Source organism: Myotis yumanensis, unplaced genomic scaffold (assembly GCF_028538775.1).
Source record: "Myotis yumanensis isolate MYYU_CA2020_CCGP unplaced genomic scaffold, mMyoYum1.0.hap1 SCAF_10, whole genome shotgun sequence".
In the NCBI taxonomy this organism is placed as follows: Eukaryota; Metazoa; Chordata; class Mammalia; order Chiroptera; family Vespertilionidae; genus Myotis; species Myotis yumanensis.
The window spans coordinates 37,789,138-37,814,585 of NW_027223761.1; the positions used below are offsets into that span (position 1 = coordinate 37,789,138).

At 39.4% G+C, this 25,448-nt stretch overlaps 1 protein-coding gene across 17 annotated transcripts in view; it reads left to right on the forward strand.

The window, feature by feature from the left end:
• The window catches only part of STK33 (serine/threonine kinase 33), a 145,085-nt gene that overhangs the window by 1,173 nt on the left and 118,464 nt on the right, over positions 1-25,448 (forward strand). For 2 of the 17 annotated variants that reach the window (XM_070425353.1, XM_070425355.1), the window contains exons 1-3: positions 2,901-2,972; positions 3,981-4,023; positions 23,883-23,932. The exons of 7 other annotated variants lie outside the window; for them this stretch is intronic. Coding sequence is in view for 1 of the 10 variants with exons in the window: in XM_070425366.1 (XP_070281467.1) it covers positions 3,981-4,023 (43 nt within the window). In the remaining 9 variants the exon portion in view is untranslated. Of the gene's footprint in view, positions 1-2,900; positions 2,973-3,980; positions 4,024-7,303; positions 7,442-23,882; positions 23,933-25,448 lie in introns of those variants that run through there. 8 more of the 17 variants (XM_070425357.1, XM_070425356.1, XM_070425352.1 and 5 more) reach the window with 7 other exon arrangements.

Genomic DNA, 25,448 nt, shown 5'->3' on the forward strand with positions numbered 1-25,448 from the left:
ACATATTGTTTTTGTGATTAATCACTATGCTTTAATTATGTTCAATTTGTAACAATGAAAATACATCCTGCATATCAGATATCTACATTACGATTCATAACAGTAGCAAAATTACAGTTATGAAGTAGCAACGAATATAATTTTATGGTTGGGGGTCACCACAACATGAGGAACTGTATTAAAGGGTCTCGGCATTAGGAAGGTTGAGAACCACTGGTCTAGATTGTAAGCCAGAAGTCTTGAACTCATCCTTCACCTGCCATTCCCTCTCCTTCCATATCCAAATCATCACCAAGATCTATTCATTTTATCTTCAAACCAATCTCAAATTCATTCACTTATTTCTGCCCCTACCACTATCACCTTAGACCAGCGATTTTCAACTGGTTTGCCGCAAGAATTTTTAAAACGTGAGATACCTGACTATTTAGTCAGGGGCACTGGCCTCTTTTTCCTTAGATTGTCATATAAAAAAATAACAGCCAACACAATCATAGCCACCCAGTGTGAATGACTCATATACCTATTTTTTGTCAGATCTGCAAAAAAGATAATATATTTGTGTGTGTGTTGCAGAATTTTAGTAACTGGTTTATGTGTGCCATGCGATGAAAAAGGTTGAAAATCACTGATCTAGGACAGTGAGTGGTCTTTAGTGCTATGGAGGGGTCAGCACTTACTGCATCGTTTTTAGTGGCTTCATAATAATCCACATTGTGGATGAACCAAAATTTATTTGCAATTTACTCATTGTTGGGTATTTATATTTCAAGTACAAAATGTCGAGATGAATATCTTCATACTTTTGACTGGATTTTTGATTACTGAAGATCATTTCCTAAAAATGAAATGACAAAACTACAATGAGGTATCATCTCACACCTGCCGGAATGGCTACCATTAATAAAATCAACAAACAACAAGTACTGGCGAGGATGTGGAGAAAAGGGAACCCTAGTACACTGCTGGTGGGAATGTTTTCCACTATGGAAGACAGTATAGAATATCCTCAAAAAATTAAATATGGAACCGCCATTTGCCCCAACAATCCTACTTCTGGGAATATATTTTAAGAATCCTGAAACACCAATCAGAAAGAATATATGCATCCTTATGTTCATAGCAGCATTATTTACAATAGTTAAGATCTGGAAACAGCCAAAGTGCCCATCAGTAGATGAATGGATAAAAAAGCCGTGGTACATTTATACAATGGAATACCATGCAGCTATAAAAAAGGAGGAGTTCTTACCCTTTGAGACAGCATGGATGGACCTGAAGACTATTAATGATAAGTGAAATAAACCAGTCAGAGAAAGACAAACATCACATGATCTTACATATATGTGGAATCTAATGAGCAAAACAAACTGATGAACAAAATAGAACCAGAGACATGGATGCATGGAACAGACTGACAGATTTCAAGGGGAAAGGGGGGTGGGGGGACAGGAAGAGATGAACCAAAGAACTTATATGCATACTAAAAGCCCTGTGCACGAATTCATGCACCAGTGGGGTCCCTTGGCCTGGCCTGCGGAATTGGGCCAAAACCGGCTCTCTGACATCCTCTGAGGGGTCCCGGATTGCGAGAGGGCGCAGGCCAGGCTGAGGGACCCCACTTGTGCATGATTGGGGCCGGGGAGGGATACGGGAGGTTGGCCAGCTGGGGAGGGACCATGGGAGGGCTCCAGGGCATGTCTGGCTCGTCTTAGTCCTGATCGGCCAGATACCAGCAGCAAACTAACCTACTGGTTGGAGCATCTGCCCCCTGGTGGTCAGTGCACATCATAGTAACTGGTCAACTAGTCAACTGTCTGCCCCCTGGGGGTCAGTGCACATCATAGGAAGCAATTGAGCGGCCTTAGCATATCATTAGCATATTACACTTTGATTGGTTGAACAGATGACTGGATGACCGGACACTTAGCATATTAGGTTTTTATTATATAGGATATGCATAGCCCATGGACACAGACAGTAGTGAGGTAAAGGCCTGAGGTGTTGGTGGCGGGGAGCCAGGTGGTTGGGAGAATTGGGGGACATCTGTAATATTCTCAAAAAAGAAAAGTGATGGAATTCCTGGGGAAGAACCTAAAGGGTGAGGTTTTAGGCAAAATTGTCTATAATGGTTCATTTGATGTAATGAAAAAGAACCCCATCACCAGCTACATGATTGATGTTAAAATGAAAAAAATGACTTTTCACTTTTTTCCACAAAAGAGACAGTAGAAAGAGCACTGGCGTTGGAACCAGGTGACAGAAGACCTGGCTTGGCTGCTATGACAAGTTTTAACTTCAGTCTGGTCACGTGCAAAGTGAGGATATCTCAACCTATCTGACAGATTGTCATGAGGTTTCTATGAGCTTATAATTGTGAAACAATTAATTAAATATGATACTGTTATTTTAGTGACTGATTTAAAAAAATGCAATTACAGGGTCGAAAGTCAGGCTCGTTGTGAAAGCTCTTGAACACATTGCCATCTTCAGAAAGATTATACTAGCTTACCATCCCACCATCACTTTTATGACACCTGTATGATCATTATTATTTTTTAAAATCTTTGTTAATATCACAGATAAAAATAGTACCTCCTTATTTTAACTCACATCTTTATTAATGTATTTCAGCATAAAAAAACCTTGTTGTTTGCTATTAGATATTTCTCTTCTGTGAATTACCTGCATAAACTCGATGATGCTTTTTATATTGGAGTCTCATTTTTTTATTATCTATTGCTTAATTGTTTGATTTCTGCCTCTCCCAGCCCAGTGTACTGGGCTTTGGCTGGAATTCGTTGAATCAGGTATCCGTGGAGCCCAGGGCGAGTTGTTACTTGCCCGCAGGCTATAGAGCCATGTAGAAAGTGTTTCCGTCTGTATCTTGGGGAAAATCTGAAATAAAGACCAGGCTGTCTGTGTATCTGAATCTTCAGTGTAACTGGACTTGGAAGAAAGAGGGTATCCAGGTAGGAGGCAAAGGACCAATGCAGGGGAGGCAAGAGTGAACTTCTGAAACCTGCAGAAAGTAACCTCTTTTTTTTTTTTTTGGAGGAACCTTGCACTGTTTCTGTATAAGCAAGGAGGGGAACAGTGGGGGCGCTGACTTGGCCAGACACTGATTTGTGTGAATTCTTGATAGAGTCAGGATATTAACCCTTGCTTATCATATGGGGGCATGTCCCCACAATGGCCTTTTTCATTTAATTTATAATGCTTTTGGCTTATAGAATTTAAAACAATTTTATGTTGTCTACCTATTAACCTTTTTATTTTTGATTCGTTGCTTTTATGCTCAGAAAGTCCTTTTCATACAGAGACCAAATAACTATGTTTTCTTTAAAAGTGTTATTTTGTGGAGTCAGTAAATTAAGCAAGAGTTAATGCGAGTGAGAACTGAGTAGTGTGATTTCCAATAAAATACCTGAAAGATGATGATACAAAGGGTGATACTTAGGCCAGCTTCCTGTTTCCTTAAAGATGGAAGGAAAGAGCTTATGCTGCTGTCAGGGAGATCGAGGACGACTTCTGCTGGTGTCTGTCACACGTTGTGAGACTCTCTCCTTAGAGACTTTTAGAAGTGAGTGTCCTGAAAGAGGAGATGTGATCTCTGAAGGTGCTTCCTACGTCTTTTATCCATCTCATGATCCCATATAGTATTTCAAGCCCCACAGTTGTTAGATACCGAGAAATAATTTCCCTGATTTTAAAAGAGGCTTAAGAAAAGGAAACTGTAATGTAAAATTAAGTGCTGACCTTCTCAGCTTTGGTAAATTAGTGCTTTAAGAATGTCCCTTCCCGCTGAGCTGAGCTCCAAGGTGAACTGTGTTTTGGTTGGATCTGCCTTAGGGTTCCAGAATATGGAAAGTGGACAACTTATTGTTAAACTAACTGTATTAATATATCTTTTCTTAGTTCATTAACTGAAATAAATCATAGGGTGCATGAAAAACTAATCACCTCACAATTTCCTGCAGCTTTTTCAACCTGAAGTTGTTTCATTTCATAAAGGTATATAAGGTGAGTGGCACTAACTTTTATAATTAATCAGAATATCCTTTCTACTTATAATGGACTAATTATCTTTCTTAATAATTAGATTTGTCAGTTTGAATATCGGTGAGGATGTGGTATTACATTAGGAATAAAGCAAAAAACAACACCTTTCAGTTTTAAAGATAAGTTGATTTAGAAATACTATTGCATTTGGCTTATTTTTGATCTAAATTATTTAGTAGATATTATTAACCATTATAAACATCCATTCAACAAACATTTATTGGGAGCCTGTAATGTTCCAGGCATTATTTCAGAATGCTGCTATATTTTCATTTTTACATTGTATGTGTTCAAAGTTTGCTTGTGAGTCAGTATGCTTTTTTGTTGTTGTTGTTAATCCTCAGCTGAGAATATTTTTTTCATTGATTTTTAGAGAGAGTGGAAGGGAGGGAAGAGGGGGAGAGAGAAAGAGAGAGGGCGGGGTGAGAGAGAGAGAGAAACATCAATGTGAGAAAGACGCATTGATTGGTTGCCTCCAACATGCATCCCTACTGGGGCCGGGGATAGAATCTGCAACCCAGGTATGTGCCCTTGACTGTGGATCTAACCAAGATTCTTTGGTCTGTGGGCAGGCGCTCTAACCACTGAGAAACCCAGCCAGGGCTGATTCAATATTTTCACCATGAACTGTGTTTATTTGGAAAAACTGGTCATTGGACTCACACATATTTATTTAGGGACTCTAAGAAAAGCCTTATGAAAAATGTTCATTCAGCCTCTAAGGTTGAGGTGCTGGTAATTGAAAGTTCTACTCTGTGACTTTGTCATTGTCACAGTGAATGCTCATCTGCAGTGACAGAGTTTGTCGAGAGAGAATCCACTTATGATTTACCAAAGACAGGGCATCTGAGGCTCAGGTTCTTATACTTGAATTCTTTCAAGTCTATTTGCAGTTAGCGGATCTAACATAGAGGCTCTTATATCTGCTCTAAGGGAGCTCAACTTCCAACCAGCTGAGATATTAGGAAGAAAGCAAATACTTATCCTTGGATGTTTTTCATGGAAATCATATTAGCTTTTCCTTTCAATCTTTTTTATGTTGGTGTTCAGTTTATGGTAATAAAATTCAGTTATTTTCATATTTGTTATTATGAAAGGATGCACCAATGTCTAGTAGTGATTTTCAAGTTAACTGTTTTTCTGTCGTATCTCTTTGATGGTACATATGTTATAAGGTATACTCTTAACTCCTTCTTATAGTCACACCTCACTTTTAAAATTGTGATATAATTAAAATATTATAAAATTCACCCTTTTAAAGTATGTAACTGGGCTTTTAGTATATCACAAGGTTTTGCAACAATCAACACTGTCTAATTCCAGAACGTTTCATCATCCCTGTTATACAGAGCCAACGTCCGAGAAGGCCTCAGCATACTGTTTGCTGATTCCAAAGAAATAACCTGGAGGACTGGCTGAAAAGATATGAGTTTATTAGGACTTATGTGTGCACCTGGGTTGGGTTGGTTGGTTGGAATGCAGGGGTTGGGGAGCCACCTGCCAGTGAAGTCTGTGTAATATAGACTTTCTCGATACAGGATTATATAGAGCACAGAAGACAAAGCAAACAGGACATGCAGAATTGAGAGAGAGTGAGAGCGAGAGCGAGAGCGAGCGAGAGAGAGAGAGAGAGAAGGAAACATCGACATTCCACACATGCCCTGACTGGGACCAAACCCACAACCCAGGTATGTGCCCTGACCGGGAATCGAACCAGCAACCTTTCGATGCACAGGATGATGCTTCAACCAACTGAGCCACATCAGCCAGGCATATGTATATACTAGGTTCTTGAAATACAAAGATATAGCTTTTGAGAGCTCATGGTCTCTTTGAGGGAAGCAAAGCCAAAAAATTGTACTATTCTATGGGAGGTGCTATAAGAGACTCATAGATAGGTGCTGTGGGACTTGGAGGAGAGCACTCCTGAGTCTGCTTGGGGAAGTCAGGGAAGGGTGAGCCAAAAGGGAAAGGATTCTGAGGCAGAATGAACAGCAGGCCCAAAGGCCTGGAGGTGGCTCACTGGTTGAGCATTGACCCATGAACCAGGAGGTCACTGGTTTGATTCTTGGTCAGGGCACATGCCCAGATTGCAGGCGAGATTCCCAGTACGGGGCATGCAGGAGGCAGCTGATCAATGAAAACATTGATGTTTCTATTTCTCTATCCCTCTCCCTTCCCCTCTCTCTAAAATTCAATAAAAACATTTTTTTTTTTTTTAAAAAAAGTTGATATCTAGCCCTAGCCGGTTTGGCTCAGTGGATAGAGCGTCGGCCTGCGGACTGAAGGGTCCCGGGTTCGATTCCGGTCAAGGGCATGTACCTGGGTTGCGGACACATCCCCAGTAGGGGGTGTGCAGGAGGCAGCTGATCGATGTTTCTCTCTCATCGATGTTCCTAACTCTCTATCCCTCTCCCTTCCTCTCTGTATAAAATCAATAAAATATATTTTTTAAAAAAGTTGATATCTAGGAGAACAATCAGAGATAGTGACTTGACAGGATAGTAGTGTTTAGCTTACAAAGAGCCTGTTATGCTGGGCTAAGAGTTGAGGTAATTTCCCTTGTATTTTTTTAAAATAATGTCAGGGGTACTCCTGACATTATTGCAGGAGTACCCCTCCCCCTGGACCTCCCCCTTTTCCCCACCGCCCCCTTCCTTGGCCTTTACCAAATTATTGTCTGTGTCCATTGGGTATGCATATATGTCTTTGAGCTATTTCCTTTATATTCTTTATCTAGTCACCCCCCCATCTCCCTCCTCTTGAGCACCAGACAGTCTGTTCCATGTATTCATGCTTCTGGTTCCATTTTGTTCTTCAGTTTATTTTGCTCATTAGATTCCACATATTAGTGAGATCATATGGTATTTGTCTTTCTCTGACTGGCTTATTTCACTTAGCATAATAGTCTCCAGGTCCATCCATGCTGTCACAACAGAGAGCCCAGAAATCAACCCAACCCTTTATGGTCAAGTAATATCTGACAAAGGAGGCAAGAACATACAATGGAGTAAAGAGAGTCTCTTTAATAAATGGTGTTGGGAAAATTGGACAGGTACATGAAAAATAATGAAACCAACTTACACCATACACAAGAATGAACTCAAAATGGATAAAAGACTTAAATGTAAGTTGTGAAACCATAAAAACACTAGAAGAAAACATAGGCAGTAAAATGTCAGACATCTTTCACAGCAATATTTTTTGGTGATAGGTCTCGGAGGGCAAGGGAAACTCAGGAGAAGATAAACACATGAGACTACATCAAGCTAAAAATCTCTGCACAGCAAAAGAAACTATCAACAAAAAGAAGAGAACCCACCTGTAGGAGAACATACTGAGATCAGTTTTGATGGAGAAGACAGAAGCACAATTTGTAGTTAAGAATTCAATTTATCTTGGCTTTATTCTCCTTATTCTAAGTCTAGCTTTAAAAACTCCTTTTCTTTGTCTTTATTATTTTCTCCAAGCATCTGCTATTTTGAACTTTTGCCTTCCTGATTCTCTTCATATAGCATCCCGCCATTTTGCTATCAATCCTAGGTTACTTGCCTATCTACTTGAAGGTTATAGCTCATGGAGAGCTCCCTGTGTGGCTTTATACTTTCTCTTTATACTATCTCCTGCTTGTCCCAGGATTTAGTAGATAATAGAAGGACCAACCCATCATGCTGGCTGAGACCAAGTGGAGAGAGAGCCATTGGGGAAGGGACATGGAGAAGGCCCCTGAATTAGAGTTACTGCCCTCTAATGCTTCTGATGTTGGCCTAGTTATTGCTTCTCTTCGAATCTCCCATAGTCACTCACGGATTGACTCTGCTCCAGGGCTGTGTCTCTCAGGTCTCTCTTGCTTTGTCTTATTCAGAGTAACTGAGGGGTTGAGGAGTGGCTCAGCAGCTCAGGAGTCTAGGCTGGATGGTTATTCCCTCAAGACATAGTCTACCAGTGGTTGGCAAACTGTGGCTTGGTAAATCGCGGCTCTTTGGCCCCTTGAGTGTGGCTCTTTCACAAAATACCGGCTCTTCCACAAAATACTGACTTCTGCGCATAGGCCACGAAGTTTCAATCACACTGGACGTGCGCGCCCGCACGCGGTATTTTGTGGAAGAGCCACACTCAAGGGGCCAAAGAGCTGCATGTGGCTCGCGAGCCGCGGTTTGCCGACCACGGGTCTAGGCTGTCCCTTTAGATATGAAAGAACATGTCTGAATTTCCTGAGGTCATTTATGTAGGACTTGGTTCTGAGATCCATCATTTGCAATCATTTAAGACCTGGCCTTGAAAAGAAGGTTGGTTAGGGGTAGGAGGTGAGAAGAGGAAGCTATAATAGCTGTTTTCAAATGTTTGAAGGGTTGGTCAAGTATAGTAGATAAGGTGCCAGGTTTTGGTCTGGAATTCTGGTCCTACTTCTTACTAGCTTTGGTGTTTTGTTTGCTTTTTTCATCTAAATTCCTTTAAGCCTAAAATAATTCCGTGATTTAATAAATGTAGCAGGCAGTGATGCTACCGATTAGATCTGGTTTCTTGAGGCTGATTGAGTTTTAGCATTTTGAGCTCAGCCACTAGTGAATTGAAATTGTAATAGCTGTATTTATTATACTCAGAATTGAATGAGTTATTAATAAGTCATTTCTCAGCCCTATATTATCTATTTTTCAGGCTATTTTTTTATTAGGATTTCCTTAATTGTATCAAATGTTTCATTTCTAGAATGCTTAACATGTCTGATTGGTATAATTTCCAGAGAAACTAAATACTAAACCTAGTATTTTGATTTTATTTGATTCTTTAGGTGAGATTAAAAGGAATTTTTCAATAAAAAGCTATGACTACTCTATATATACCTATGCTTATTGCAGATTTAGAAAGTTATATTTGCATTACCAGTATCTCAGATAATTTAGGTTGTGGACTAGTATATAGGGTGTTTAACTTTTTAAAAGAACAAATAGATTGATGAAACTATCTGTTTTTCGCTACCCTCCCTACATTGTTCTCATCACTGTCTCTGAATAGTATTGCTTATTTTCTGTTCATTTAGCTATTTCCATAGTACGTGCCAAGCTTGCTCCCTAGGAAGCAGAAGGCTCTTTGCTTTGGCTCTTTCCCAAATATCTTTTTTTCTAGTGAACAAATGTTGATAATTTGTAGAGTATGACTTTTGGTTCTAGATGCCATTTTTCAATAGAGTTATGGGCAAATAGAATTTCACCCAGAGGAGAGTGAAGGGCCTGCGATGGTGAAGGGTCTTTAAACGATATGAAGAACACCTGAGGGATTGGAGATGTAGAAAAGGCGCAGCCACTAGGAAGCATGATTAAGGGACACATGTGTATTGTCTTCACATCTGGAAGACGGAGATCTGCTAAAGAGGGACTAGGCATATCTGTAAGAAGGACAGACTAGGCATGACCAGTAGGTCGATTTATAGGAAAATAATTTTGGCTCAATATGAGGAGAAATAGTCCATCATTAGTATCCAATGGAATGAACTTTCGGGGGAAAGTAAACAGTGGGCTTTCTGTCATGGGAAAACTTTTAATAGTGCCCATGTCAGCATACGACAGGACGTCCATGAGAGAATGTCCTTTGGTATTTTTCCCAATTTCTGGGTTTTGTGATTCCCTCCCACTCCTGATGTAGTATTATGGTTACTTCTCCATTCTGGGTTTTGATTTAGTGATTTATGCTGGGGTTCTTGTTCCAGCATTAAGAAGGGTTCAGCAATCTGGAGAAGGCTGTGTGTAACTTAGAGTCCAGAGACGAAGCATAATTTTGAAAGGCATTTGGGGGTCAGAGGAGCCTCGCTAAAAGGAACTAAGATCTCCTCATCTCAGGACCCCATGCTTTTTATTAACACAAATTGTCCTGAGGCACGGGGGAGATATACACTTCAAAGGGTCAGGGTTTCCTATACAGAGTCTATTGTCAGAATGGGGGAATTAGCCTATGGCTGTTCAGGTGTTTGGCCAGTAGGAGGCAATAATAACATGTAGATTAAGATGCCCTGAGCTGTCTGGCAGCCACAATCATTCCTTTTCAGGTTTGGGGAAATGCCTTCAGCCATTCCCAACAGGTGACAACATATGTGACTCAGCCCTTGTTGAGTCCCCAAGTTCCATCAACCTTTTGATGAAACTCTTGCAATTATGACATGCTGGAACTGGCTTCTGGCAGATTTACCTGATTGATTTTATATTCCTGAACATACTGTAGCATAGAAGGTGGTGAAGTAGTGGATTAAAATTCCCTGACATTAATTTTTTTGGTAGATAATTCACAAAGTGGATATATACCACATGCTCATACATACTTACACATACATCTATTTTGTATAATTGAGCTTTATTATACTTTCATGGTTTTATCCTCTGTTCCTACCATTATAAAATATATACATTAAGGACTTCTGAGTCTTCATAAGAAAATGTTTATTATTTTGACATTTATTCATTAAATTATTTTTTTTTTAAAAACACAGCTCTGTTAAGTCTTCAACATAGAGCTTACAAAGAGCCTTTGTGGGAATAGGAATTAAAAACTGGTGGTTTTATTGTGAGCTTATTTGAGAAAGATCTATAAATAAAATAGTATGGACATTCAATTAGAGTCTTATATATTTAAGAATAGGAAGTGGGAACACTATAATCATTTTGGAAAATTGTGTTTTCAGACTCGTTTACTAATTGGATTGTCAAGTACAGTATTAGTGGTTTCAAATGGCATCACAATTCATTGCAATTCTGACCTGGGGTAATAGATATGGAGGTAAAATGAAATTAATCTTCATAAAGAACTACTGGTTTTATGAAATGATTAAATCTGATTTAAAAATAAAGCATTAAGTGCAAACCATTAAGAGTTCAAAAATTCTTATAGGTCCCATGAAAGAAGATTTAGTGCATTCAGCTTTCAAACAGTTCGCTCTTTGTGGATGAAATGCCTTTAAATTGATGCAAGTTATCATGCCAGTAAATTAATAAAACAGGGGAAGTTGGGTATCTTCCTTTTGGAATGGGCTCATCCTCCAGGGACAGATGGTTCTTTTTCAGAACAGACTTTCTTCTGAAGTGCTAAGGCTTTAGAGGAGTCTTTTCTGGGATGAGCCTAAGCTCAGTGTGGGTGCTATTCAAGCTTTGATTTGGTATTGTGAAAAAAAGAAGTCAGAAGGTTGGGAGAATTTCCCTGGTGAGAAAGGTCCAAGTTTTAGAATTCTTTAAACCTTTTCATTTAAAGAGCCCAAAGCATATGTGATTATGACAGATTACATCTCTTTTCCATGAACTCTAGCACAGCCCAGGCCATTGGTTTTAGAGAATGTGGGCAGTGTCCTTAAGTTCATTAGGGGGAGGGTACATCCTTGGCTGTCTCGGAGAGCGAACAGATTCTCTGACTCTGCGAAAAACAAATCTTCCATAGTCACTTTTCCCTCTGACTCCAGTCTGCATACTGTGCAATGTGAATAGTGATATTTAATGTTGAAATAATGACTTTTCAAATATTTGCATATCTGATACAAATACCAAACACATGAATTTATCACTTTATCTCTGAAAATTTTAGAGTCATGTTGCTAAGTGAAAATAGGATAATGAATTTCTGTTGAGAATAGCCAACATCTTTCTTCTTTTCTCTCCTTGATCGTAAAACATCCTCCTGTATCTTTCTCAAAATATTGTTAGTAATATTGGCCATGGACATCCATTGTTGAAGTATTTAAAATCACTGTGGCTTCTTAGATACCTAGCTGGAGCATGGAACAGCTTTCTTTTTCTCTCCCCATTTCTGTCCGCCCCCCCTTTTTAATCGCCTCTGTGGAGATTGATGATATATAATATATCTTTAATATATATATACTAGAGGCCCGTTGCAGGAAGATTCCTGCAAGAATAGGGCTTCCTGCTGCTGGAGCAAAGCAGAGATGGGAGCGAAACCCACTGCGGCTGGGTTTGCCCTCCCGCTCCCAGCCGCTCCGGCTGCGTTTCCCCTCCTGCCTCTCACCTCTGCAGCCTTGGCTCCGTTCCTGTCTCCGTCACCTCTACTTTGCTCCCTTCTATAGCGCTTCGCTTCCACGTTGTCTTCAGTCTTTGCTCCCAGCCAGTATATGCAAATTAACCACCATCTTTGTTGGTGGTTAATTTGCATATCACGCTGATTAGCCACTGGGAGGCGTAGCGAAGGTATGGTCAATTACCATGTTTGTCCATTATTAGATAGGATAATCCTCCTATATACTAAAACCCTAATATGCAAATTGACTGAACGGTGGAATGACCAGTTGCTATGACATGCACTGACCACCAGGGGCAGACGCTCAATGGAGGAGCTGCCCCCTGGTGGTCAGTGCGCTTCCACAGGGGGAGTGCTGCTCAGCCAGAAGCCAGGTTTGCAGCTGGCGAGTGCAGTGGTGGTGGCAGGAGCCTCTCCCAGCTCCACTGCAGGCAGGTGCTAAGGAGCCAGGGGTCCCAGACTGCACTGCAAGAGCCCCGGACTGCGAGAGGGGTGATTGGGCTTGGGCCGGCAGGTGGACATCCCCTAAGGGGTTCCGGACTGTGAGAGGGTGCAGGCTGGGCTGAGGGACCCCCCACTGGACTTCTAGAGTGTGTGTGTGTGTGTGTGTGTGTGTGTGTGTGTGTGTATGATATATAAAGAACTCTACATGGAGCTCCTTACTTTATAGGCTTATTTGTAGCGTGCCAATGGAATGAAACTGAGTAGTCATTATTTCTAATATTAATTCATATTTTAAAAGTTTACTGAGTCATCTGAATGTTAAGTTTCAGCAATTTAACTTCTTTCAGGCTTCTTTTGTTTACATCTGTGGGAGTTCTCTACCACTTCAACTGCTACCTTTGGCTTTTTTGTGTAAATATGTTGCTCTGCTTTCTCTTCCCTTGTCTTCTTTCTTTTTCTCTTTTTCACAAACAACTGAATACCTACTACTCTGTGCATTGTGGTAGCCCTCAAGGTTCAATGATGAATTAATGGCACCACCCCTGTCTTCATGAGGGCCTGGTGGCAGAGAGGTACACACGTAATATGTTAGAGTGTGACAGAAGTCATCCGAGAGCTATATATAAAGTGTTGCTTTGTGTATGGGCGTGGGACAGTAAGAGGATTGGAAATTGAGGTAGAGGTAAGATTGAATATTAAGGTTTTTGTACTTGTCAATGTTGTTTAGTTTGCATGAATTTCAGCCATTGATTTTTCAGTTCAGTGTGGTGGAATTTATAGCTGGCCAGGAGGTTTGAAGCATGTATTTTATATCTTTAAAAGATCTATGATAGATTTTTTTTTTTGGTTCCAGAGGCTTAGCAGGAGATATATTGTTACTCATGATTTCTTGCCTCTGTGTTACTGGAAACTCTTTGCACCTATTCTTCAGAGAAGCTCATTTTGCCATTTTCCAAGGACTCTGACCTGGTCACTGGAGTCTCCTAATGATTAGACTGTGTGTCCTATTGAGTGCATTCCTAAGATTTTCAAGTTCGGTATTTATTAGTATTTTATTTACTTGGTTTACTTTAGTTTTAAAAAATCCTTACCTTTAATGTTGTTTGTAAAATATTCATAAATCGTGTGAAGCCCTATTTGTGATATTAAGTTATTTAAATTTAACAGGTATTTAATAAAAAGCACCTACCATGTGGCAGACATTTTGGTGAGCACTGGGATAAAAGAAAGGTGTGGTCTCTACCTTCATGGAGTCTACAGTCTGTAGGGGCACACAGACTAGTAAATAGGCAGTTGAGAAAGGTGCTACGGTGGGGGAAGTACGTAGTACTTTTTGACTTGTAGGAAGGGCACCGAATCCAGACTTGAGAGCAGGAGATGTGGTTTTGGGTGACGTAGCACCTAAATTAAGACTGAAAGATAGGTAGAAATTAGTCAGGTAAAAGGTAGAGAGATGGGGCACAGTGTTTCAGCAGAGGAAATAACATGCGAATGTGAGACAGGAACTGAAAGAGTTTTAAGAACTGAAAAAAAAATGATGGCATGAGCTGAGAGTATGAGGTGGGGATGGAGATGAGGCCAGAGACTATATTATACAGATCATATTGGGCTCTTCAAGCCATCTTGAATCTAGATTTTATTGTATTTTATTTTTGTTAATTTCTCACCTGAGGATATTTTTTCCATTGATTTTTAGAGGGTAGGAGGGAGGTGGGTGGGGAGGAGGGAGGGGGGGAGGGAGGGGGGGGGGAGGGAGAGAGAGAGAGAGAGATAGAGAGAGAGATAGAGAGAGATATCAGAGAGACATTGACTGGTTGTCTTCTGTATATGCCCCAACTGGGACTGGGGATCGAACCTGCAACCCAGGCATATGCCCTTGACTGGGAATCAAACTCATGACCCTTTGGTGCACGAGCTGACGCTCTAACCAGTTAGCAACACCGGCCAGGGCAAATCTAGATTTTTAATTCAAAGTATTAGGGAGTGATTGAAGGGCTTTAAGTAGGAGAATAGCATAAGTAGACATTCATTTTAGAAAAATCATTTTGGCTGCAATTTGGAGAATGTATGGGAGAGGGCTAGAAAGAAAGAGATCAGTTAATTGGAGGCTGGCATAGTAATCCAGGCAAGAGCTATTGGAGTTGTAGTGTAGGGAAAGGGCCATAGGCATGGCATGACTAAAACTTGAAATGTGATGGAGGCTCAGATTAATTGGACACTGGGCTATGTTTTGATTTTCTGTCTTGATGAAAAAGTCTGGATTTTACACTGTTTTAGAATAAATGTCTTATGATATTAAAAATCATGCTTACGTTATAAATAGTAGTGAATACTATAAAGTGTACAAGACATTCTCAGCACTTACATTATATTAATTTATTTATACTTTACAACAATCCTATAAGGTAACTGCTAGTATTATTTCAATTGGACAGATGAGAAAACTAAGATGTAGGTTAAGTAATATACCCAAGGTCAGATAGCTAGAAAGTGCCTCAGTTGGGATTTGAACGCTAGTTTGGTGCCAGGGTCAGGGCTCGTACTCATTGCTCCCCAATCCTGGAAGTTTGGGGGACTAGGCATGAGTCCTCCTCTCCAACTCTCTCTCTTCTATTCTGTGTCTGTTCTGAAGAGAAGCAGATTAATGCTAAAGATATTTAGAGGTAGAAGCAGCGTTTGTGAGTTTAGGGAGAAGGAGAGTAGAATGACTTTTAGATTTATGTTTGGCTACTTGGTGATCGTGGGACCAGTCACTGTGACAGGGAGGCCACGAGGCTGAGGAGGAGGAGCAAGGTGAGATTATTACTGCTGTTAACATGTTGAATTTGTGGGTCATCCTTGTAGATATGCTCAGCAGACAGTTGTATGGATCTAAGTTGTTTGCTACCACAATAGCTAGAATTCCGAGGGAGACTGTGGCTTCCAGATCCAGGACAGCAACTGTGAACCAGGTCTTTTTTTTTTCTTCCTTTTTAAAAATTTTTTATTGATTAAAGTATTGCATATGTCTCCCCCCCCCCCCCTGCCCATTGATCTCTCCCTGACCACTCCCACCCCCCAGCACATGCCCCCTGGTGTCTGTGTTTGTTAGTTATGCTTATATGCATGCATACAAGTCCTTTGGTTGACCTCTCACCACCACCGCTGCTCCGCTCCCCTGCCCTCCACTGCCTTCCCTCTGAGGTTTGACATCTATTCATTGCTTCTCTGTCTCTGGATCTATTTTTGTTCATCAGTTTATGTTGTGCATTATATTCCTCAAATGAGTGAGATCATGTGATATTTATCTTTCTCCAACTGGCTTGTTTTGCTTAGCATAATGCTCTCCATGTCCATCCACGCTGTTGTGAATGGTAAGTGCTCCTTCTTTTTTACAGCAGCGTAGTATTCCATTGTGTAGATGTACCACAGTTTTTAACGCAGTCATCTGACCAAGTCTTGATTTAACACAAGTCAGAGCCTTCTAGGTGAGAGAACAGTATTCTTGATGACTTCCTGGTGAGAATGGACACTTCCTGGTGAAAATGTGGGTGAAATAAGTAGACAAATGAGAAGATCTGAATTATAGGAATTTTTTTTTTTTTTTGTAAATCATGTTTCACTTTAGCAATTCCTCTTTATCTACAAATGAGGAATAAAAATATCTTCTCTGTTTGCCTCATAGTTGTTGAAAAATAATAATGCCCTTTAATGGACTTTCTGTTGCTGAGATTTTTATTCCAGGAATTAAACTAAAGTGTTTGAACACACTTTCTAAGTAGTGAAGTAGGGATACAAATATAAATTGTTGGCATCTGGCATTTAGTAGAGATTGTATAGCGATGTTTCTATAGTGGAAATGTGCAATGGCTCCTAGTTGCCTTGCTTAGGACATTTATTTAATTTACTTATATATATTTTTTGCCTGGCTTAGGAAATTTAAATCTTTTTTAATTTTTAGAGAAAGAGGAAGGGAATGAGGAAGGGGAGAGAGAGAGAGAGAGAGAGAAAGAGAGAGAGAGAGAGAGAGAGAGAGAGAGAAAAGAGGGACACATTGATTGGTTGCCTCACATTGATTGGTTGCCTCCCTTAGGCGTCCCTGCTTGACCGGGAATGAAACCCAAGACCCTCAGTTTGAGGGCTGACACTATTACCACCTAGCCACATCGGCCAGGGTGGAAGTTTAAATCTTTAGCTGATTCTTTGTGGTCTGTGCCAATCTTCTAATGCTTATAAAATGGACAGAAATGGTTGGATGTTACATCTTTTTGAAAGAGGAACTAGCAAAATTTGCTCGCTGAGAATAAGAAGAGAAACGAGATTGGTGAAGACTATGATTTCTAAGTCTATAGTGCCATTTAAAAGAAAATATTAAATAATAATACTTTCTAGGCACTGTGCTAAGTAATTTAAATACTTGATTTGATTTCATTCTTGCAGTAACTATTATTACCCCCATTTTATAGATGAACTTGGAGAACTTGTGTAAGGTCACACCCGTAAGTGGCAGAGTTGGGACTTAAATCCAGGTCTTATTTACAGAGCCGCTGCATGTAGCTATTCTATATATTCTTTTAGTTTACAGTTTAATTACTTGGTACATAATTTAAAAATAGGAAGGTATGCAGTGAAAAAGGTCTTCCTTTTGTCCCTGTCTTCTTGACACTCATTTCCTTAAAATCAATATCTTTGCAGAGATGTTCTGTTTGTATGTGTGTGTGTGTATAAATTAAACATGTTATGCATATACAATATGTTTATAAATAAAATTTCACATCTGTTTTACACAAATGGTAGTATACTATGGGCTTGCACCTTGATTTTTTGTTTTGTTTTGCTTAACAATGTCTAGGAGATTGTTCCAGTTAAAAAAAAAAGCATCTTCATTTTTAAATTGCTGCATTCCACTGTATGGACATGCCTCTAGTCCCCTATTGAGGGGCATTTGGACATTTCCCCATATTTTGCTGTAGTAAACAATGCTGTAATAAATAACTTTGAATTTGTGCATGTGTGACTCCACTGTATATGCTAAACAAGAACCTAGGGATTGTTCTGAGTATGGTGGAATTCCTGTAGGAAGAGCTATATTTTATTACTAATATGGAAGATTTTTTTATTCCAAGTACAGTTGAGCAATAAATCAACAAATATTTGAGTGCTTTTCTATCAGCACAGCTCCATGTTAAGCACTGTAATCATATATATGTAAGGGTTTGTAGATTTCAAAAATGAGAAAAGAGAGGGCATGGCATAGTTGACTGACCCGGAGTGAGAGATGTCTGCATATAAGCAGATATTTACTCAACAGAGTGAAACCTTCATTCCGGAGGAGAAATGACTCACTGCATGGAAGGGCTTCCCAGAGAGGCATTGATGCATTTGACCCTTAGCAGGATTATGGTACAATGCTTGCTCGGAAAAAGCTGCCATCTAAAAATGGTTGTAATGGCTTTGCTGCCATTCAGTGTATCCAGAAAATGCACCAAACTAAGATCTATACGTAAAATGAAGAAAACCAAAGTAAGCTTGTATGTAAAGAGCCGCAGAGCTATAAGAAGGAGTGGAGTGCAAGTGGTACATATACTTGCACCTTCATAGCTCCCGCAGCTTCCACATTGGTAGAATATACAGCGAACATGGACATAAATGGTAATGTCACATAGTAATTTGTATTTTTCTGTGTTGTTGAATGGACAATTACTATTTTCAGGAGTGGTTCTAGATATTTTAAAATTAACATGGAGAGAATAGAAAAATAATATATGCCCAGATAAACAAGCTTAAGGAGGGTGACGTGGCAGATTCAAGAAACATACCTGAGATTACTCTGTTTAGCACATTGCATAAATCCTATATAATAAAAGCCTAATATGCAACTCGACCGAACAGTGGAACGACTCGTCGGTGGGGCCCGAGAGCGGGAGGCGCCAGGCCAGCCAAGGCAGGTGCCAGTGGGCAGAGGGAGGGGACAGCGATCAGGGGACAGCGACAACCGGCAGTAGTGGACAGGTGATGGGGGGGTGGGGCCGGAGCTGCTCCCTGGTGGTCAGTGCTCCCCTGGGTGAGCGAGTCTAAGCTGCCAGTCGGACATCCCCTGAGGGCTCCTGGACTGTGAGAGGGCACAGGCTGGGCTGAGGGACCCTCCCCCCACCCAAGTGCACGAGTTTTTGTGCACCGGGCCTCTAGTAGTAAATAATAGATGAAGTTTGGGAAAAGTCATGTGGGCTTTTGAAATTTTAGTCAAAACAGTTTGATTTGCTCTCCCAATATTTAATTTGTTATGTATTCTTGGAATACCTTTGTTGATTTTTTTTCTGGCTATTTTCTGTTTCTTAGTTATTAGCTTCTAAATGTGTAGTCAACGAACTGGATAAGGCAGAGTAAAGTCACTTGGATTAACGGAAAATTTAAAATCTCTTATCCAGAAATATAGCCTTTTGGTTTATTTGTATTTTATTATGAGCATATTATTGCATGTAGAAGGTAGTGCTATCATATTTGGGTAGTTGTACCATATTAGCTATTATAGTGCTCTGTTAACTCTGCACTAGTTATATTTTGGGGCTCCTGTCCTCCTGCATTTTCTTCCTGTCCCACAACCTCTGTTTTGACACCTCTGAGCTCCTGCCATTGCCAACTGTCCTCCCTCAAAGTCTAATGAGAACAACCTTGGCTAACTGATACGTAGGCTTTCCGGTGGTTTATGACCCGTGTTGTTTGGCTTATAAGGTGAAATGATCAGATGGTGTCATTTGTATAACACTTGACTGTAGGTGTCTAAGGTGTCCTACAGGTTTTCTAAGTTTACTGATACTGGCTCTGAGGTTGCACCTGCAACTTTCTTTAACATGTCGTTCAGCTGGGCCTAGAATGACTGTCTGTGTCCTTTTTTTGCCTCACCTTGTCTGTCTGCATCTTCACTTCTTATTTGTTCTGTACATTCTCTTTGCTGAAGAAGAAAGAAACAAAATAGGAATTAACACATTTTTAGGATGTGATCATACATATAGATTATTACTATTTAATTCTTTTATGGGTTTGACATTTTGTTGTGGTTAATCCTCACCCAAGGATATTTTTTCCATTGATTTTTAGAAAGAGTGGGAGGGAGGAAGGGAGGAGAGAGGAGAGAGAGAGAGAGAGAGAGAGAGAGAAAGACTGACCCAGAGTGGAATCCATTTTTATTTTTTGAGGAAACTCTGTACTGTTTTCCACAGTGGCTGCCCCAGTCTGCATTCCCACCAACAGTGTACAAAGGTTCCCTTTTCTCGGCATCCTCACCAACACTTACTTGTTAATTTATCAATGATAGCCATTCTGATTGTCACTATTTCTTATTCTAGCCATTCTGATATGCTGTTGTGATTTTAATTCACATTTCCCTAATGGTCAATCATCTTTTCATGTGCTTATTTGCCATTTGTTTGTCTTCTTTGATGAAATGTTTATATTTGTTTTGCCCATTTTCTAATTGGGTTTTTTTTAAATGTTGAGTTTTGAGCCCTACCTGGTTTGTCTCAGTGGATAGAGCGTCGTCGGCCTGTGGACTGAAGGGTCCCAGGTTCGATTCCAGTCAAGGGCATGTACCTTGGTTGTGGGCACATCCCCAGTAGGGGATGTGCAGGAGGCAGCTGATCGATGTTTCTCTCTCATCAATGTTTCTAACTCTCTATCCCTCTCCCCTCCTCTCTGTAAAAAATAAAATACATAAATGTTGAGTTTTGAGAGCTCTTTTTTAAAAAAATTGAGAGTTCTTTATCTATTCTGGATACAAGTTCCTTGTCAGATATGTGATTTGCAAATATTTTCTCCCAGTCTGTAATTTATCTTTTAATTTTTAACAGGATCTTCTGAAGAGCAAAAAAATTAGTTTTGATAAGGTTAACTTATCAGATTTTTTTTTAATCTGTTTCTTTTTATCTGCATGCAGTTTGGTGTTTGTTGAACTTCTTGGTTTATAGTTTTCATCATATTTAGAAAAATTTCAGCCATTACTTCTTTATGTTCTTACCTCATTTCTCTCCTTTTGAGTCTCTCTCTCTCTCTCTCTCTCTCTCTCTCTCTCTCTCTCTCTCCCTCTCCCTCTCCCACACTCCCTCCCCCCCCCCCCCCCCCCCACACACACACACTTTACATGCTTGGCAATGTCCACAGGTCACTGAAGCTCTGCTTATTTTTTCCCCGGCCTTTTATCTCTCTTGTGTGTTTCATTTTGTCTAGTTTCTGTTGCTGTGTCTTCAAATTAACTGATCTTTTCTTCGGAAGTCTCTATCCTGCTGTTAATCATATCCACTCTGTTTTTCACTTCAGTACTGTATTTTTCATCTGTAGAAAGTCCATTTGGATCATTTAAAAAATATCTTCCATTTCTCTCTTACTCATGTTCACGTATTTCTTTAGTCATGTGCTGCATAATGATGTTTCAGACAATGCGGGTTTTCCTTTTCTCAAGTATCACAGTCCTGTGTTGTCTGTTATGTGATATCTGAAAATTGTGTGTGATACATTTTACCCAGTTTTCTAGCAGTTAAAGACAGAAGGGTAAATCTGCTCTCTGTTATTCCTCTTGACTGGAAGTAGAAATCTGTGTGTGTGTGTGCACACATTTTAACAGCTTCATTGAGATATAGATGACATGTAATAAAATGTATATGTTTAAAGTGTACAATTTGATTATTTTTGATATATGTATATACCAGTGAAACCATGGCTAAATGATACACTCCAGATAATGAACATACCCATTCCTCCCCAATGTTCCCTCATGACCCTTCCCACACCTCCTTCCTGCTTCTCCCTGCCAGGCCCCATCCCTCCGCAACTCTTGACCACTTTTTGTCACAAGAGATTAGTTTGCATTTTCTCAAATCTTATGTAATTGGAATCATCCAGAACTCTTTTTTGTCTGCCTTCTTTTTCTCAGTGATATTCATCTATGTTGTGTGTATCAGTCCTTTATTCCTCCTCATTGCCGTGCAGCATGCTGTTGTATGGATGTACCACAGGCTGTCTGTTCACCCGTTAGCGGACATTGGGTAGTTTGCATTTTTTGGCCATCACAGATAAAGCTGCCACCTTGTTGACAATCTCCTGACCTCTGTTCTTTTCCATCAATCTGTCTGTCCTTACTCCATCAATCTGTCTGTCCTTGCTCTGGTACCACAGTGTCTTGATTACTGTAGATTTATAGTTTTTGAAACCAGGTAGTATGAGTCCAACTTCTTTCTGTTATCAGATTGTTTTGACCTTTTCTGGGACCTTAGCCTTTACAAATGATACATTCTGGAATCAGTTTGCCAATTTCTTTAAAATGTGCAGCAAAGTCCAGAATCACGGAACAGACCTTGGTAAATCCATGCCTTGTGGTGTTTCTTGGAGTCATCTTGTGGGCCTTCTCTAGATATTTTCCTTAGGAGAACTGGGCTGTATTCTGTTACAACTTCCATATCTTTTAATTTCTAAAAAGGAAATTTATATGAATAAATGCTTTTCTTTAGGTCTTTGCCTGGGTTTAGAGTTGTCTTTTGTATTTTAGTGTCTTTGGTAGAACTGAATTGTTATTGTTCCTCTCTTAAGAATGTGTTGATTTAGTGCAAGAAAAACAAGAAGATAACAGCACATCATTAAGTCTGTCTAAAGAATGCGTAAGAGAATGGGCTTTTTTCTTCATAATTTCAGAATTGATCTTCCTTCTGCTACATTATATTTTCTAGACAGGTATTAGGGAAGTATTCAGCAACACAGTTTTTATGGCACTGCACTTAGTGAAGTATCAAATACTATAATGAAGTAGCTTTATTGCTTTTATATTTCCAAACAAATTTAAGTTTTCCAAAAACTTCATGCAGTCTATTTTTTGCTGTTATCCTGAAATATATGCTTTAATAGTGTTACATATCTTCGTGACATTAAATTGCAGAAAGAATTATATGACAGTGTGTGTGTGATATTTTCTAGAATTTACCTAACCATATTGCAGAATTCATTTTTGTAATTATTTCTGAGTTGTGGTTTTACATATATAAAACATGAATCACAATTTATGATCTCAGTTGCATAAATTGGTCCTTTTTAGTCTCTTGTAGTAAATACATGTAAATGTTATGAATAAGATCTTAGAGGAACTTTTATGTCATTTTAATGGTTCATGTTTGTATTAAATAACTGAATTGCAACTTTTAATTTCAATTTGGAGTGTTCATAGAATAAAAAATTAGAATTAACTGAAATGAATCAGGGCACCTCAGATTAGTGATGGAAAGAACTAAAAGCTATATTCATTTCATTAGAGTGATCATATTGTTTTATGCGAAAAACAAGTCATTTTTCTCTGGATGGCAATTATTTGTAGTAAAGAAATAACTTGAAATTGTAGGTGATTTTTCAATTTTATGGGCATTTCTGTCAGCCTAAAATAATTGCTGATTTTGGCTTTCCTGGGAAAAAGAGGTGGAAATTATATTATTAATTTTGTATGGAGGCATCTTTTAGTCATTAATCAGCCATATTACTCTGAAAGCAGTGGAATGTTGTTTTAAAATGTTTATAATTCTATGCTGTAAGCCCAATTAAAGGAAAAGTCAGTGGTAGAAAAGTTCTGCATGTGTGATTCGGAGGATCTGAGACTGATGATGATTTAGTTAGTGTGCTGCAAAGTACTAATTGTATGTGCTGTAGACATTAAGTATAACAGGAGTTTAAAGGATAAAGATCCGCCGAAACCGGTTTGGCTCAGTGGATAGAGCGTCAGCCTGCGGACTGAAAGGTCCCAGGTTCGATTCCGGTCAAGGGCATGTACCTGGGTTGCGGGCACATCCCCAGTAGGAGATGTGCAGGAGGCAGCTGATCAATGTTTCTAACTCTTTATCTCTCTCCCTTTCTCTCTGTAAAAAATCAATAAAATATATTAAAAAAAAAAAAGGATAAAGATCCAGGTGACTTTGGTTTTGGTTTAAAAGGTAATATGTGGTAGTCTTCATCATGCCCATATTGGTACAACAAAAAAACCTCCCAATATTTCCCATAAAACGTTATCTGGCATAGTTCACTAGCTTCTGATCTCCCCTCCTGTTTAATTATATACAAGCATAGCTCATTTATTTCTGGAAATGAGAGGACTAACTGAACTGGTGCTATGTTGGTTTGTTATAGCCTAATCCCTAGAGAAATGTGTTCCTGCTAGGACTCTTGCTTTTCTTCACATCCTCTGAAATTATGATTTGCCTCCAACCATAATCTCTTCCAGGTACAAAATAATAATAACCAATAATTTTATGTCAGTGAACTATGTACTACACAGTGTTTTGATGCTTTTTGTATATTGTCTTATTTGATCCTCTCCTCAACACCAGGAAGTAGGTAATACTATTTTTTCCATTTCACAGATGGGGAAACTGAGACAGACATTACACAGATAGAAAGTGACAGAGGTGAGGTATGAACCAGTATTTTCTGTTAATCCTGTTCTCTTCTGATTAGCTTGAATTGAATAAGAAACCCCACGTAAAATTTTATTATCATTGTTTTAAACATTGTTTTCACAATGTCATAGACAGCTCTAACTGGATCAGGGATGTCTCAAAGCTTGTTCAGTAGTTTCTTTAATGTCCACTAGAGGTCAGTCTATCACTTGGCAATGTGAATATTATCTGCTTTCTGTTATTGCAAGTGCAAAATTTTAAGGACTGTATCTGAAATTAAAGTAGGATGCTATTAAAGAGACTTAGGTGGCAGAAAATTTTTTAAATTAGAAACATAACCAAAGAGTCATCTTGCATATATGACTATTACAAGATTCAATATTGGCTCAAGAGATTGTATTTGCAGAATTTAATCAAGATATCCTGTGAGATAATATGTGGCATAGGAAAGGCTAATGACCTTGACCTTTCTTTATTGCCTCTAAACTAACCACACATTAAACATTAAACCAATTACTAGTACTCCAAATTTCTTTTCTTGATTCATTTAATTCAATCAAGGACTTAGAATATACCCTGAGAGTAATGAAATAGTGCAGTTATTTAGTGTTCACTAATAGATACTCTCTGGTAAGTTTAAGGAAACAAATGTCTAAGAATCTTTTTAAAAGTAGCTTAGAGACTTATTTCTCAGCTGTCTAGTTCTGGAAATAATAAGGTATTGAATTGAGATGCAGAAACCAAGACTTTTCATGTAGAAGCAACATTTTGAAGCAATTTCTGTGGTTGTATAAGAGGAAAGTCATGTTTTAGAGCAGTGGTCGGCAAACTGCGGCTCGCGAGCCACATGCGGCTCTTTGGCCCCTTGAGTGTGGCTCTTCCACAGAATACCACGTGCAGGTGCGCATGTACAGTGTGATTGAAACTTTGTGGCCCATGTGCAGAAGTCGGTATTTTGTGGAAGAGCCACACTCAAGGAGCCAAAGAGCCGCATGTGGCTCGCGAGCCGTAGTTTGCCAACCACTGTTTTAGAGGGATCAAAACATAGTTATTTGCAGAGTCTAGCATGGTCCTGAGTACAGAGTAATTTATCAGTTGACCAGGGATGTTAGTTATATAAAAGTAATGGTTCCAGCTACTATCTACACCAGCTGTGGGCAAACTACAGCCCGTGGGCCGGATCCGACCCGTTTGAAATGAATAAAACTAAAAAAAAAAAGACCATACCCTTTTATGTAATGATGTTTACTTTGAATTTATATTAGTTCACACAAACACTCCATCCATGCTTTTGTTCCGGCCCTCCGGTCCAGTTTAAGAACCCATTGTGGCCCTCGAGTCAAAAAGTTTGCCCACCCCTGATCTACACTAATAAAGGACAAACATGCACAAGGGCGGGGGAAAAAAGGACACATATGTAATACCCTTTGTAATACTTTAAGCAATAAAAAAATTTAAAAAAAAGAAGACAAACATGCAAATTGACCATACCTTTGCTATGCCTTAAGCCACACCCACCAGCCAATCAGA